The sequence below is a fragment of the Rhineura floridana genome, chromosome 8, assembly GCF_030035675.1.
Source record: "Rhineura floridana isolate rRhiFlo1 chromosome 8, rRhiFlo1.hap2, whole genome shotgun sequence".
NCBI lineage: Eukaryota > Metazoa > Chordata > Lepidosauria > Squamata > Rhineuridae > Rhineura > Rhineura floridana.
The window spans coordinates 113,590,489-113,606,033 of NC_084487.1; the positions used below are offsets into that span (position 1 = coordinate 113,590,489).

The window sequence follows — 15,545 nt, forward strand, 5'->3', positions numbered from 1 at the left end:
CTGCAGAGGGGTGTGCACCAGATTCTTATCGGGTGTGGGGTAAAGGGAGACTAAGCAGAGGCTTGTTCCCCTTTTGTGGAAAGGAAGCGTGGGGGAAAGGTTAAAAGGGAAAGGGCAGCTAGGTGACACCTTTAGGCACCTTTGGGGGTGATTGGCGGTCCGGGAGCCTGCACCTCAGGGCTATACGGCCCGGGAGCAGAACACGGGCCGCTTTTGGGGCCAACGTGCCTCATCCGCTCGGAGTTTCAGGGCTCCGGGGGGCGGTGATGCGGGTTGGACCCCCTACACATCTTCAGGGTGTGGCCAGAGCTGGGGCCTGGCACAGGGCAGCCCTAGGCTCAGGCAAGGTTTGGTTGCCCTATAGCTGCAAGCAGGCTTCGCCTGGATCAGCAGAATTCCCCCTCACTTGATTGTCCCTCTGCAGGTTCATTGGTTATAATTGACTCTGTTTTAATAAAGTGGCCCATGATTTAACCCAATGAATGGTGTCTGTGTTTATTTCGGCAATAGGCCGCAACCCCATTCTGCACCCACTTACCGGGCGAAGGGGCGTGTTTGCGGCCGCCGCCGAAGCCGGGCCGCCATCTTGGGGGGTGCGCATGCACGCAGTACGCAGGCGTGCTGACGTAGCACGCAGCGAGGGGGCGGGGCGGCAGACGGCCATTTAAGGCCGTGCCGCCAGCCGCCCTCCCTCACTGCAAGCTTGGCGGCACCCGCCCGACCCTCCCTTGGCTGCAATGTGATTAATTTGGTCGCTACGGGGCCGACTAGGAATTTTTGGCCTGCCTGCCTTGCTTTGCTGGCAGGTTTCTTTTGCCTACTCCACACTGTGGCTGTAGGGGAGGGTCAAGGGTTAGCACGGGTGCCTGCAGGGGCTAATAGGCTAATTGGTTTGTTTTGGCTTAATAGTTTAATGGTCACTGGTCAAGGAAGCGTGGGGGAAAGGTTAAAAGGGAAAGGGCAGCTAGGTGACACCTTTAGGCACCTTTGGGGGTGATTGGCGGTCCGGGAGCCTGCACCTCAGGGCTATACGGCCCGGGAGCAGAACACGGGCCGCTTTTGGGGCCAACGTGCCTCATCCGCTCGGAGTTTCAGGGCTCCGGGGGGCGGTGATGCGGGTTGGACCCCCTACACATCTTCAGGGTGTGGCCAGAGCTGGGGCCTGGCACAGGGCAGCCCTAGGCTCAGGCAAGGTTTGGTTGCCCTATAGCTGCAAGCAGGCTTCGCCTGGATCAGCAGAATTCCCCCTCACTTGATTGTCCCTCTGCAGGTTCATTGGTTATAATTGACTCTGTTTTAATAAAGTGGCCCATGATTTAACCCAATGAATGGTGTCTGTGTTTATTTCGGCAATAGGCCGCAACCCCATTCCGCGCCCACTTACCGGGCGAAGGGGCGTGTTTGCGGCCGCCGCCGAAGCCGGGCCGCCATCTTGGGGGGTGCGCATGCACGCAGTACGCAGGCGTGCTGACGTAGCACGCAGCGAGGGGGCGGGGCGGCAGACGGCCATTTAAGGCCGTGCCGCCAGCCGCCCTCCCTCACTGCAAGCTTGGCGGCACCCGCCCGACCCTCCCTTGGCTGCAATGTGATTAATTTGGTCGCTACGGGGCTGACTAGGAATTTTTGGCCTGCCTGCCTTGCTTTGCTGGCAGGTTTCTTTTGCCTACTCCACACTGTGGCTGTAGGGGAGGGTCAAGGGTTAGCACGGGTGCCTGCAGGGGCTAATAGGCTAATTGGTTTGTTTTGGCTTAATAGTTTAATGGTCACTGGTCAAGGAAGCGTGGGGGAAAGGTTAAAAGGGAAAGGGCAGCTAGGTGACACCTTTAGGCACCTTTGGGGGTGATTGGCGGTCCGGGAGCCTGCACCTCAGGGCTATACGGCCCGGGAGCAGAACACGGGCCGCTTTTGGGGCCAACGTGCCTCATCCGCTCGGAGTTTCAGGGCTCCGGGGGGCGGTGATGCGGGTTGGACCCCCTACACATCTTCAGGGTGTGGCCAGAGCTGGGGCCTGGCACAGGGCAGCCCCAGGCTCAGGCAAGGTTTGGTTGCCCTATAGCTGCAAGCAGGCTTCGCCTGGATCAGCAGAATTCCCCCTCACTTGATTGTCCCTCTGCAGGTTCATTGGTTATAATTGACTCTGTTTTAATAAAGTGGCCCATGATTTAACCCAATGAATGGTGTCTGTGTTTATTTCGGCAATAGGCCGCAAAAGACGGTCTTTCAGGTATCCTGGTCCTGAGCTGTATAGGGCTTTGTACACCGAAACTAGAACCTTGAACTTGGCCCCAACCTTGATTGAGCAGCCTGACAGCTGGCCCAATATCTCCACCCCAGCCCACCTACTAGGTGACCAGGAGGAGTTGCTTACAGGAGGCTCCCATCCAGTTCTAATGCAAATACAATTAAAGTCCATTCATATCACGGGGAAAGGGTGATGCATTGTGGTTGAGAGTGTGAGTTATGTAAGCTTTGTAAAATAACCCCTTGTTGTTATACTTGGGGAGGGGATGAGAGAAAGTAGCAACCCTGCAATATAGTCCACTATCACTATCAAGTCTCTTGGCATGCTGGGATGTTTTAGGAAAATGGATTTGAGGAGAAATTAATTATAAATTAATTATAGCAACATTAGGGAGGGGATGATTAATTGTTTTTCCACCAATGGGGGAAATAGGGGAACTCTTGTGAATGGGCTGTAGCTGTTGGCACAAACAAATTAGTATATTCACGTCAATGGCTCAAATTCTTTATGCTAAAAAAAAAGAAAGAAAAAAGAAAAAGTTTGACTTGCACTGAAAACATTGCTAAAATTATTATGAGATATAAATACACAATGGTCTTACAATTAACTGCTTGCTTTTTAACAATTTAATTTTGAGTTTATACAAGCATGGAATCTGATCTTTGGTTGCTATAAATCATAAATATCTTGACACACATACACGCAATCATCTAAAATGACACACTTGGTCTTGCACTGAATGTAGTACTGCCAGCCTAAGATCAATTGATGATAGACCTATAGTAACATTACTGGCTTACAATTCATGAAACTTTTTTGCAGGGCTCTTGTGCCTTTTAAGAGCTTCTATAGGTGTGAAAAATGAAATGGACTGCCTTCAAGTCGATCCCAACTTATGGCGACCCTATGAATAGGGTTTTCATGGTAAGTGGTATTCAGAGGGGGTTTACCATTGCCTCCCTCTGAGGCTAGTCTTCCCCAACTCGCTAGGGCCTGCTCAGCTTGCCACAGCTGCACAAGCCAGCCCCTTCCTTGTCCACAACTGCCAGCTGGGGGGCAACTGGGCTCCTTGGGACTATGCAGCTTGCCCATGGCTGCACAGGTGGCAGGGCACGTAACCCCTGAGCCACTCACTGTGGGGGTGATCTTTAGCTGGCCCTTTACACCCAGGAGACCCTTTCTATAATTAAATACAATGATGGAAAAGCTTCACCCGTTGACATTCTATATGACAGATGTTTTATTACATGTGTGTGGCTCCTGATCTATTTTTGGGCCCTCTGGTCCAGGCACAGAAGAGAAGCCAAATTATATATATATATACAAGTGTGTGCATATTTTGTGGGTGGGCCAGAGGACTATTTAGGGTCTTATAGTCTCCTAGGTAATTTGTAATATGTTGTAGGCATGGGCAATGTGCACTGAAATGATTCTGTAACTTTTGTGTGAGTCTTATAGGATGCTAAGCTTTTTTGGCCCAGGGGTCATATTGACAATCGCCCACCTTTCTGCATGCCAGCAATGGCGGTAGCCAATGTATCTATGTATGCACACACACACTACACATACAGAAGACACATACAGCACTGAGATCAGGAGATAATGCACTCTGTCCTCTAGAAATCACTCTCTAAAAGTCAAAGTACTTTATATCCTGATCGGATTGAGAGATGAAGCTGCAAAGGCTGATGCAACTTTCCAAGCCAGATGCAGCCCATGGCTAGACACCCCTGCTCTTTGCAGTGACAAGAGTAATTAGAAGGCAATCACAAGTATCTTAAGAATATGCTTCCCTTTTTCATATATGAAGTGAGAATGAGAATGCCTACTCATAACATAAAAGGAGCATGTGGGAAGAGGGGAGCAAAACTCTTCCCCTCCCCACCTTACCATACTTTTCTCTATAGATAAAAGCAATTTATGTATCACTTTGCGAATCAAAACTGGGCTGAGGAAAAACTAAAACCCCATGAGGCACAGTGAGAAAGGCTCTTCATCATCATCATCATCATCACTGGGTAAGATATATACAACTGCTCCACATGTCTAGTTTGACCCACAGCTGACCACCAATCCAGACAGGTTACCAGTGATCTACATTGAGATAATTATGAATCAGCAAGAGTGCGTGTCAGAAGCAAGTGTCATGGACATGATTCTAGTTCATACATTCAGCAGTCCCCAAATAATTGCCTGTAGGAGTGTGTCGTTTTTAAGAAGCAGCTGCTCAAAGGCAGTGCTACAACTGAAGTTTGTGGATATGGTACCCAGGTGGGACTGCCAGATCATACTAATTCCCAGTTAGGCAATGCACCGTATACCCTAACATAATTGAATAGTGATCCCTGCAGGACAGGTACAAGGTCATAGTTATGCATGAACCTCTACATTTTGAATGGCTATGGTTCCTCTTAGGTTTCACTTCACTGCTTCTCCAGTACTAGATGGAATGGTGTATTATTAACCATTTTCTTCACACATTATCATCAGAAATGAGTACACTGCTACCACTCAAGGGTTATACCTTAGACATCCACAGTGAATCATAAAAATATCAACACAAACGAAAACCTAAAACTTAAGTATTGCAAGATTTTTGTTATAAGTGGTACACAGTTAAAAATAAATTAGCAAAAGCCATGCCATCTGGAGGAAAGCCCAGAAACTTCAACACCATTACTAATGAACCTGTCAAAATAGCATTCATTCATAACTGACTGAAAAGCATATGAAGCATTAAATACAAATGTAAACTTTGATCTTAATACACGTTTAAATAAATATACAGAAAAAAACTATATTATACCTAAACTATACTATACTGCAGAATATTGTTTATGAATTTGTTGCCTTTTTAGTCATTTTTTCATAAGTGACCCGAAATGACTTACAAAATGATACAAACATTCACACCAATTGTAAAAAAACCAAAGCAAACTAAAAACCTAATATATATATTAAAAACACAACCCAGCCAAAAAAAGATAAACAAGAAAGAGTCACATGTATACCTGGTACCCTCCAAATTAAAGGCCAAAAGCCTGGGTAAAAAGAAACATTTTTGCCTGGTGCCTAAAAATAGATAATAATGGTACAAGGCGTGTCTCCCTGGGGAGAATATTCCACAAATGGGGAGCAACCACTGAAAAGGACTGTTCTCATGTTGCTACCCTGTGCACCTCCCTCAGTGGGGGCACACATAGAAAGATCTGAGATGATGAATGCATGGTTTGGTTTGGTTCATGTGGGGAGTGATGGTTCTTGAGGTGGTCCTTGAATATACCATATTATATTATTAAATATACTGTGTTCAATATACTATACTGTATTATATCATTCATATGCAATGCACAAGAGAAGCATGTTTAACATGAACTGTGCTCAGACTCAGGGAATGGACTTATTCCAGGGAGACTGATGTGGAGTTGTTGTTGTTGCTTAGTCTGCTGTCCAGATGTAAATTGTTGATGGACAACCTCAGGGGCCCTGTTCTCCCTTCTGATGAGTCTTTGCCTTTAAACTGGGCTTGGACTGGGCAGCCCTTCAAATATAAGACTGTCTTCTGGCCACCCTATTCATCTTCTTGTATTACAACATCTCTATAAGGTTGATTTTTCATGCAGTTGGGATGTCAGTTATCTGAAATATCTAGCCACATCCTGAGGATAGTTTTGACATGCTTTTTATGGACTGGAGATTTGAGGGGAAAGGATCATGGTAAAATTATACAAGCATACGGCTAGATACTATTGATATTACCTCTACTATGGTTACATACCATAGTAAGAGATAAAATAGTGAAATCAGCACATAAGCTATGTTTATAGGCTTACAAAGGTCTTGAGGGAGTTCTCAAGCATAAATGAATGTTTAAATTTATTGATATTCTTCTTTTCCCCTGATCTGAAACTGAATCAGCGGCATGTGTGCCGAAGGGAAAAAAATCTGATACAGAACTTCAGTTCAGGATGGAGTGTGTGCTGTTGGAGGGTACATAGGCAAGGTCCCGCCGGTCAAAACAGCGAGGCTGGTGTGGACCAGAGAGAGGGCATTTTCGATTGTGGCCCCCACCCTCTGGAATTCCCTTCCTTTCGATCTGCGTCATGCCCCCTCCCTTTCAGTTTTCCGCCGAGCCCTGAAGACCTGGCTATTTTTGCTGTACACCGCCCAGAGAGCTATGCTAGTCGGGCGGTATAAAAATCTAATAAATAATAAAAATAATAATAATAATTTCTGAGGTGGGTTAGTTTTAATGTTGTTTTAACTGGAAGAGGGATCTAGATAACTATTGACTGTGGTCCTCTTTGTTTTTATACTGTATTTTGTTATGTTGTTGTACGTCGCCTAGAGTGGCCGTTCACTCGGCCAGATAGGCGACTCAAAAATAAAATTTTATTATTATTATTATTATTAAGTATGATCTTGCATATGTGGCCGGTTGCACACTGCCCTTGCTCACCCTACAGAATCCTATATTTTCCTTTATTTCAGGTACAATTTCCCAACAGCATCAGATATATTACCATGTATCCTCTATAAAATTAGACCTTCATTTTAAAATTCAACATTGTGACGATATTCCCACCTCCAAAAACAAAAATAAAACCCATTTTAAAGGGTCTGGAAGAAAGCCCTGTGATTCTCCAGAACTTTTTCTATTCTACGCTTGTGATAAAACGAGGAGGAAGAAATGGTTTAACACCATTACTGACAACATGCATTCTTACTTAGAAATGTTGCTATTGCCATTCATGTCACTATCAGAGTAATTGAAATCTGTTATGATTGATGCTCTCGGCTTTGCCAGGCTTATCAGTATAAACAATTTCCTGGCCAACCTAGCCTATTCTAGTAGTTCCTAATATAGCTTCTTGCAATTTGTCCTTCATCCCATTCTACTTTTACCACAGTATATTTCAAATCAATTCACATGCTATCTGTGGTGGGAACTAGCTTGGAATTTAATGTACTTTCTTCTTCAGTCTCGGTACAGCAGCTCATTGACAGACAAATCAGCCTCTGCTTTGTTAGGCATTCCATATGAAAATGAAGTACTTCCCCGTGCCATTTGACATCACAACAATGGAGATTTATGTTTAATAATTTAATATTATGCTACAATCTGGACAAGCTAAAAATGGATTGGCAGAATGTTCACACACACACACTAGAAGTCAGATATACAGACTTAGTGAAGAAAGGATAGGTGTGACACATCTGAAAAAAGTATTAAGCTTCGATCCCCATTTGGAGACCATGTAATCAGACATAATAGCTGCATAAAAATATTTGACTAGCACTTCAGCTTTGTGAATGTGCTTTCTTCCTATCTTTATGTGTGTTTGCCTATACACGCAAAAGGATAAACACAAGCCTTACATCCAATTTCCCTGGCCTCACTTGCTCAGTCCCTGACCTTCCCTTGTTTAGCATGGAAAGTCTGAAGGGGGCTGTGATCCACACTCGCTTGAATGCAAGTTGAACACATGGTCCCTGATTATGTAGAAGCACCTATTTGCATTCATGCAAACATGAGTAAATGCTGAACATGGGAAGGTCAGGGACTGAGCAGATGGAGCCATTGTGTGTGGCCCATGTCTCCTACACATGAGATTCCTGAACAGGTAAAATATCTGAATAGGTCTTTTGTATACAAAGGTTAGAGGGAATGGACATAGCTTAGTGGGCCACTAGTAGGGACTTCCACCCATCCCTGATTGCTCTCTGCCCACAATCACACATCCATAGCCACCAACTCTGACACACATGTGAGGAAAATATGAAAACAGGAAAGGCGGAAGAAGCTTGATCTTGTTTGCTAAGAGGAAGGTGAAAAATCCTGAAACTAAATGCCAATCAGGAATGCAGGTAAAAATTCCTTCCCAGCCATATCGTCCAGCTATGACAAGTGGACCACAGCAAGATATTTCAGAAAGAAAGGGGCAATTCAGGGAGGGAAAGCCACAAAAACACTGGTTAGTGCTTAGGCTGGCCCTCAAAGAGTAGCCCAGGAGCAGACCAGAGGCAAGAAGTTCTGTCTGTTTTATGTTTATTCCCAGCACATGCCTTCTCAGAGCCAGCCAGCTAACAAACTTTCAACAAATAATAGCGCTGATCATTCAGGCAACTTTTTCAGATCATGCACAAGATCAAATAGTGTACTCTGAAGTCTGATTATTTTTCTTTCCACTTTAAAACAACCAACCTACCTTAAAAAGACTTACGAGTCTTTTTTAATGCTTAGGTGCTCCTTTGTCAGGACATAAAAATATTAAATTCACTAAAGAAAATTATGGTATTGCAGTTTTCAAAATATATGCAGATGTTACAATATAAACAGTAGTTTTTGGAACCTATCCTATATTCCCTTCTAATGTAAAAACCACAGCCTCAAAAAGAGAACTCATTTCCAGTGCTAGTTTAAAAGCACCAGCCTTCATTTTTATATTTTAAGCTATAAAATTACAAAATGCATGAGATTTGGCTGTCTTTCATTCTTTTAAATCTTTCACTCTACAGGTGAAAGTTTGTTGGCACTTCTGGCATCCTTCAGAGTTGGGTTAACATTTTTTCTACCAAAATTCCTTGAAATTACTTACATAATAGCTCCTGCTACACCAAATGGCACTCCATGTACATATTTTCAAATTCTCCCATACTGCTTTTTTCTTGCCAACATTTTCAAAACTGCTAGACCTTACTCTGGCTTTCAAAACTACTAATGAGATTTTTTTATATTCTATGTATTCACAAATTCCAGCTATTAAGAACGTCCTTCAGCAATCCATACTAGAATCATCTTTTGATGCTTACATAGAATAAAGCTACTTCCTCTAGGAAATACTCTGTTTACTGCAGCTACAATGTAAAACAGGGTTTTCAACACCATCATAGGCCAGCAAATTACTCTTTCATGACAGTCTTCATGAAAGAATAAAAATACAATAATAAGCAGTCTGGATGGATATTAGGATTTTCAAATGATTCTATCTGTACAATGGTATTACTGTCACTGTTAACTGCTACATTCATAAGAATCAGTAGTTTCATATGCCAAGAAAACATGGACTCACATGGCACTGTTCGGAGGTAGAGATTGTCTCTGATTATCTGCTGGAGCTCATGATCCACTGAACCCTTCTGGAACCGTAAATTGAGGTAGCGACGAAGATCCTTATCAACAATGCCTCCTGATAAAGTTAATAAAACATATTGATTAGTAAAAGAACAGGAAGTGTAATCAGATAAATTATCTCCTTTTCTATCAAATCTTTGGCTTTACCTATAATTGAATTAATTACACTGCCTAGCTCTTCACAAATTATTTCCTTGTCTTCTGTGATATGATAAATGACACCACACACACACACACACACACACACACACGACTAGGTTCCAAATTCAACTGTCATTCTGGATTCCTCCGGAGAGGAGGGTGGGATATACATTTAATAATAAATAGTAAGCATGTAGCATCGTTAGACAATTAGAAATTATGCAGATCAGTTGCTTGATGTGTGCAGGGAGCTGCGAGACTAAATTCAGTCCCTGTCACTATACACCGAACAGCTGATTGGTGGTATTATAATTTTCTAGCTGGGCTATGTATGTACTGTCTTAGCAGCTTGATTATCAGGGACTCATTAGTATGTGAAGATCCTCATCTATGGATACTGAATTGGAACTGCACACACCAACAGGTTTTGCATGTAGTAGGCTATTCCTTTGATATTTGGATTGAAGTGTTCAGGTTTGTAGCTTAGATCAGTGGTTCCCAACCTGGGGGCCATGACATAATCCAGAGGGGGCTGCGAACAGTAAAGAAATTATTATTATTATTTTCTTAGCCTTAAACATTTTTATTATATGCCCTTTTAAAATATATTTAGGATGACTCATACACTTCTTACTCATCTTTGATCATAGCAATTCTGTAAACAGAACTTGGTATGGTACTTTTTTTTCCTTTGAGAATATAATTGATTGCATCTCAACTGTGAACAATTTGCCTTGGAGCTCAGATATATAAAGATGTGAAGTGAAACAATTCCATTTTCATCAAGATTCTAAAAATACTTTGTTTACCATTTCAGCAACATGAACAACGTCGCCTAGAAAATATATACCTTTTCTTAAAAGGTAGATTTGCACCACCATAATGATCACATGACAAATAGAACTTCCTGGGCAAGGCTAATAGTGTGAATGGCAAGCTGAAACATTTATACCACAGTATCTGTGAACAGAAGCAATATTTCTGTGAACAGAAATATTATCCAAGCCTATAAAGTCACCACCCTCAAGCCATTTATTGTGGTCTGCCAAGCACTTCAGACCACTTCTGTTTTTGCAGCCAAAGCAGAAAACAAAAACAAAAGAAAACAACACACCCAGAACAAAACAAAACAAAAACCTGCACCCCCTAAACACTCCCTCCCTCCCTCTCATCCACACCCACACAGAGAAAGAGAGAGAGTTTATGATGCCCCTGGTAGTCTACCATACAAGGTTGATATGCAGCACTTGTCAAAAAAAGGGTCATCACAAGTTACTTGCTTACTTGTTACTTTATCACCAAATAACCAATCCCCTGCCTCAACAAATGGGACCTAAATTTGCATGTTCACTATTTTAAGCAAGAAACAAGGTTGACTCGTATTCCACAATTGTCAGTTAAACATTCATCATGCACCATAAGCAAAACGTTTGTGGTTTAATTTTGCATAAGGTTGCTCAGAGGGTAATGCTTGGGGAATGTTGTTTGGCCCAGTGGAATCTTCAGTGTGGGGTTCTGCAGGGTTCGATTTTATCACCTATGATATTTAATATTTACATGAAACCACAGAGTGAGATCATCCAGAGTTTTGGACTAAGTTGTTAGCAATAGGCTGATGACACACAACTCTACTTCTCATTTACATCTACAGGTGTGGCAGCAGATGTGCTAGATCAGTGTCTTGCCTTGGTAATGGACTGGATGAGGGCCACTAACCTGAAACATAATCCAGATAAGAATGATGCACTGTTAGTGTGTTTCCCTCTGAAGGTGCAGGATTGTTGTTTGGGTGTACTCCTGGATACATTACTGATGCTTGAGGCTCAAGTGGCCTTGGTGGCGTGGAGTACCAGCCATCAGCTTCATTTGGTAGCCCAGCTGAGCTACTATCTGGACAGTGACAGCCAAACTTCTGTTGTTTACATTCTCGTAGTCTCTAAGTTAGACTATTGTAATGCATTATACTTGGGGATGCCTTTGAAGGCAGTTCGGAAATTTCAGCTGGTGCAGAATTGTTGACTGAGGTCACAGAATCATAGAATCGTAGAGTTGGAAGGGGCCTATAAGGCCATCGAGTCCAACCCCCTGCTCAATGCAGGAATCCAAATTAAAGCATACCAGGCAGGTGGCTGTCCAGCTGCCTCTTGAAGGCCTCCAGTGTTGGACAGCCTACTATCTCCCTAGGCAATTAGTTCCATTGTCATACCGCTCTAATAGTTAGGGATGTTTTTTCCATGTTCAGTTGAAATCTGGCTTCCTGTAACTTGAGCCCATTATTCCATGTCCTGCACTCTGGGATGATTGAGAAGAGATCCTGACCCTCCTCTGTGTGACAACCTTTCAAGTACTTGAACAGTGCTATTATTTCTCCCTTCAGTGTTCTATTTCAAGGCTAAACATGCCCAGTTCTTTCAGTCTCTCCTCATAGGGCTGTTTCCAGTCTCATCCTCGTTGCCCTCCTCTGAACCCGTTCCAGTCTGTCTGCATCCTTCTTAAAATGTGTTGTCCAGAACTGAACGCAGTACTCAAGATGAGGTCTAACCAGTGCTGAATAGAGGGGAACCAATACATCACATGATTTGGAAACTATACTTCTGTTAATGCAGTCTAAAATAGCATTTGCCTTTTTTGTAGCGACTTCACATTGTTGGCTCCTCTTCAGCTTGTGATCAACAACAATCCCAAGATCCTTCTTGCATGTAGCTAAGTATCCTTGCTAAGTATCCCCCCATCTTATAACTGTGCATTTGGTTTCTTTTTCCTAGGTGTAGAACTTTGCACTTATGCTTCTTAAATTTCATTCTGTTGTTTTCAGCCCAGTGCTCCGACCTATCAAGATCCTTTTGAATTTTGTTTCTGTCTTCCAAGGTATTAGCTATTCTTTCCAATTTTGTATCATCTGCAAATTTGATAAGTATTCCCTGCACCTTCTCATCCAAGTCATTAATAAAAATGTTGAAGAGCACTGGGCCCAGGACCAAGCCCTGCAGTACCCCACTCGTTACCTCCCCCCAGTTTGAGAAGGAACCATTGATAAGCACTCTTTGAGTACAATTCTGTAGCCAACTGTGGATCCACCTGAAAGTTGTTCCATCCAGCCCACATTTAGCTAGCTTGCTAGTCAGAATATCATGGGGCACTTTGTCAAAAGCTTTGCTGAAGTCGAGACATATTCTGTCCACAGCATTCCCACAGTCTACAAGGGAGGTTACCTGATCAAAAAATGGGATAAGATTAGTCTGGCAGGATTTGTTCTTGATAAATCCATGTTGGCTTCTAGTAATCATTGCATTGTTTTTAAGATGCTTACAGACTGACTGGTTTATAATCTGTTCCAGACGTTTCCCAGGGATCGATGTCAGGCTGATTAGTCTGTAGTTCCCAGGTTCCTCTTTTTTGCCCTTTTGAAGATAGGGATAACGTTAGCCCACCTCCAGTCATCTGGCACTTCACACATCCTCCACGATTTCACAAAGATAATAGATAGTGGTTCCAAGAATTCTTCAGCCACTTCCTTCAGTACTCTAGGATGCAGTTCATTGGGCCCTGGAGATTTGAACTTGTAAGTCAGTCTGAACTTATAACACCAATTCTAGCAAAACAACAATGAACTCTCTACTTCCCTAAATAATTAACCAGGAGGTAGAGACAAAATACGGCAGCATGGCATTGAGGTGTTAGGCAGAAGTTGGGTTATCAGCAACAGAATTAGTCAGTATCTCAGAGTGAAGTAAAAACAACCACAAAATACTACAAAACCAGCCACACTGGTCTGTATTGTTGCATTTTAGTATATATTTCAGAAATGGGAAAATTTGTCACATTTATCATGTGCAATCCTGTGCCTATCTACTCAGTAATAAGGCATGCTGAGTACAATGCGACTCCCAGATAAGTAGGTATAGGATTGTAGCCTTTATTCACATGGAAGGAAGTGTTTGCATAGTTCTTTCCACTGATGGGAGGTAGTTAAATTCATTTTCAGTCATGTAGTTTAATGATAATTCCAACTAATTTGTGAAAAGTAGTATAACCAAATGGTTAAACTATTTTTACTGGTAGTTAACTACTGTATTTTATCAACTAACGATAATTATTACTTCCATATATTTGTTATCATACTAAAAACTCTGTATAATCCCAACAGAATTCCAAATCATCATCATCATGGTTTATTTGTATGCCATCTTTCCACAGTAATCTATACTCAAGGCGATTCACAACATGAAAAAAGTTACAAAATTCATTGTTACAAAACAAAATTCAAACAGACAAACTAAAGGTTAAAGAAAACATCTTATTAAGAAATACACAATAAATTGAAACAATACTATTATAATTCATAATAAAGTTCAACAATAATACAGATACATATACCAACATAAGCAACATACAACTATGTGGTAACTAACTTGGCATCAGAATTGGGATACAGCTTCTCAGTTACATTGTGCTGAACATCCATATTGAGCTCTTTTGTGAAAATCAGCCAATATGTACTTCACCACACACCCAATTTCCTAAGTTCACTATAGTCAAGTTAGTCGACCCTGGTAGTTCTCCCAAGAACTAATGCCCTGAATGCCCCGGGGGACTTCCCAGTAGATAGAGCAGGGGACCCTGTTGAAGCCTTTGTCATGCTGTGGAACAGCAAGGCGCATTGGGCTCTTTACACAGTTGTCCCCGAGCGCCCTCTCCGGCATTCTGGAGCCCGGCTTGCACCTTGGTACACCAGTGAGCTAAGGGCAATGAAACAGGCTGGACGACGTCTACAGCACAAGTGGCGAAAGACGTGCTGTGAGGCTGATCGGGCACGAGTAAAACATCATAACCGTTCCCACTGTGCGGCAGTGAGGGCGGCGAAGAAGGCCCACTTCTCTGCCTCCATTGCATCCTCAAGTAGCCAGTGGAGCTTTTCCGTATTGTCAGGGGTCTGTTGACATCAACTCCAGGAAATGGGGTCTTAGACCCTTCAGAGACCCACTGTGAATTGTTTGCAAGGCACTTTGAGGGTAAAGTTGCTCGCCTCCGTAGCAGTCTTGATGCCCCCTCCACATCTACTGTAGTCCCCAATGTCCAGTGCAACATCTACTGCAACTTCTTGGGAACGGTTTCAGTTGATGCGGCCTGATGACATGGACAAGGTGCTTGCAACGATGCGGCCAGCAACGTGTCCTCTCGACCCTTGCCCTTCTTGGCTTATTAAAGCTTGCCAAAGGGGTCTGACCGAGTAGATCCAGGGTGTGGTCAACACATCATTGTGGGAGGGAGTGGTTCCAGCCACCTTGACAGAGGCGGTGATGCGACCACTCGTGAAAAAGCCCACCCTGGAACCATTGGTTTGTGAAAACTACCGACCGGTTGCAAATACATCTTTCTTAGAGGTTTGTGGTGCAGCAACTGCAAGTACTCTTGGATGAAACAGATTATCTTGACCCATCCCAGCCTGGGTTCAGGCCTGGTTATGGGACTGAATCGGCCTTGGTCGCCCTGATGGATGACCTTTATCGGGAGAAGGATGGGGGGAGTGCAATCCTGTTATTCTTACTTGATCTCTCAGCGGCTTTTGATACCATTGACCATGGTATCCTTCTGGGCCGACTTGGTGAGCTGGGTATTGGAGGCACTGTTTTACAGTGGTTCCGATCCTATGTCAGGGTCACTCTCAGAAAATAGCATTGGGTGACTGTCTTTCAGCCCCCTGGCAGTGTGCTGTGGGGTGCCACAGGGTACCATCTTGTCCCCCATGCTGTTTAACATCTATATGAAGCCCTTGGGAGCAGTCATCAGGAGATTTGGGGTGAGGTGTCAGCAGTATGCTGATGATACCCAACTCTATTTCTCTGTAACATCTGAATCGTTAGAGGCCATGCAAGCCCTGGACAGCTGCCTGGACTCGGTGGTGGGCTGGATGAGGGCCAATAAAGTGAGCCTGAATCCTAGCAAGATGGAGGCGCTGTGGGTTGGTGGTTCCCGAGTTTGGATAATTGGTCAGTTGCCTGCTTTAGACGGGGTTGTACTCCCTCT

General features: G+C 43.4%; 1 protein-coding gene across 20 annotated transcripts in view; it reads right to left on the reverse strand.

The window, feature by feature from the left end:
• The window catches only part of MAGI2 (membrane associated guanylate kinase, WW and PDZ domain containing 2), a 1,014,264-nt gene that overhangs the window by 770,899 nt on the left and 227,820 nt on the right, over positions 1-15,545 (reverse strand). For all 20 annotated transcript variants that reach the window (XM_061582129.1, XM_061582109.1, XM_061582110.1 and 17 more), the window contains one exon: positions 9,316-9,432. In XM_061582129.1, coding sequence (XP_061438113.1) covers positions 9,316-9,432 — 117 coding nt within the window. The remainder of the gene's footprint in view (positions 1-9,315; positions 9,433-15,545) is intronic.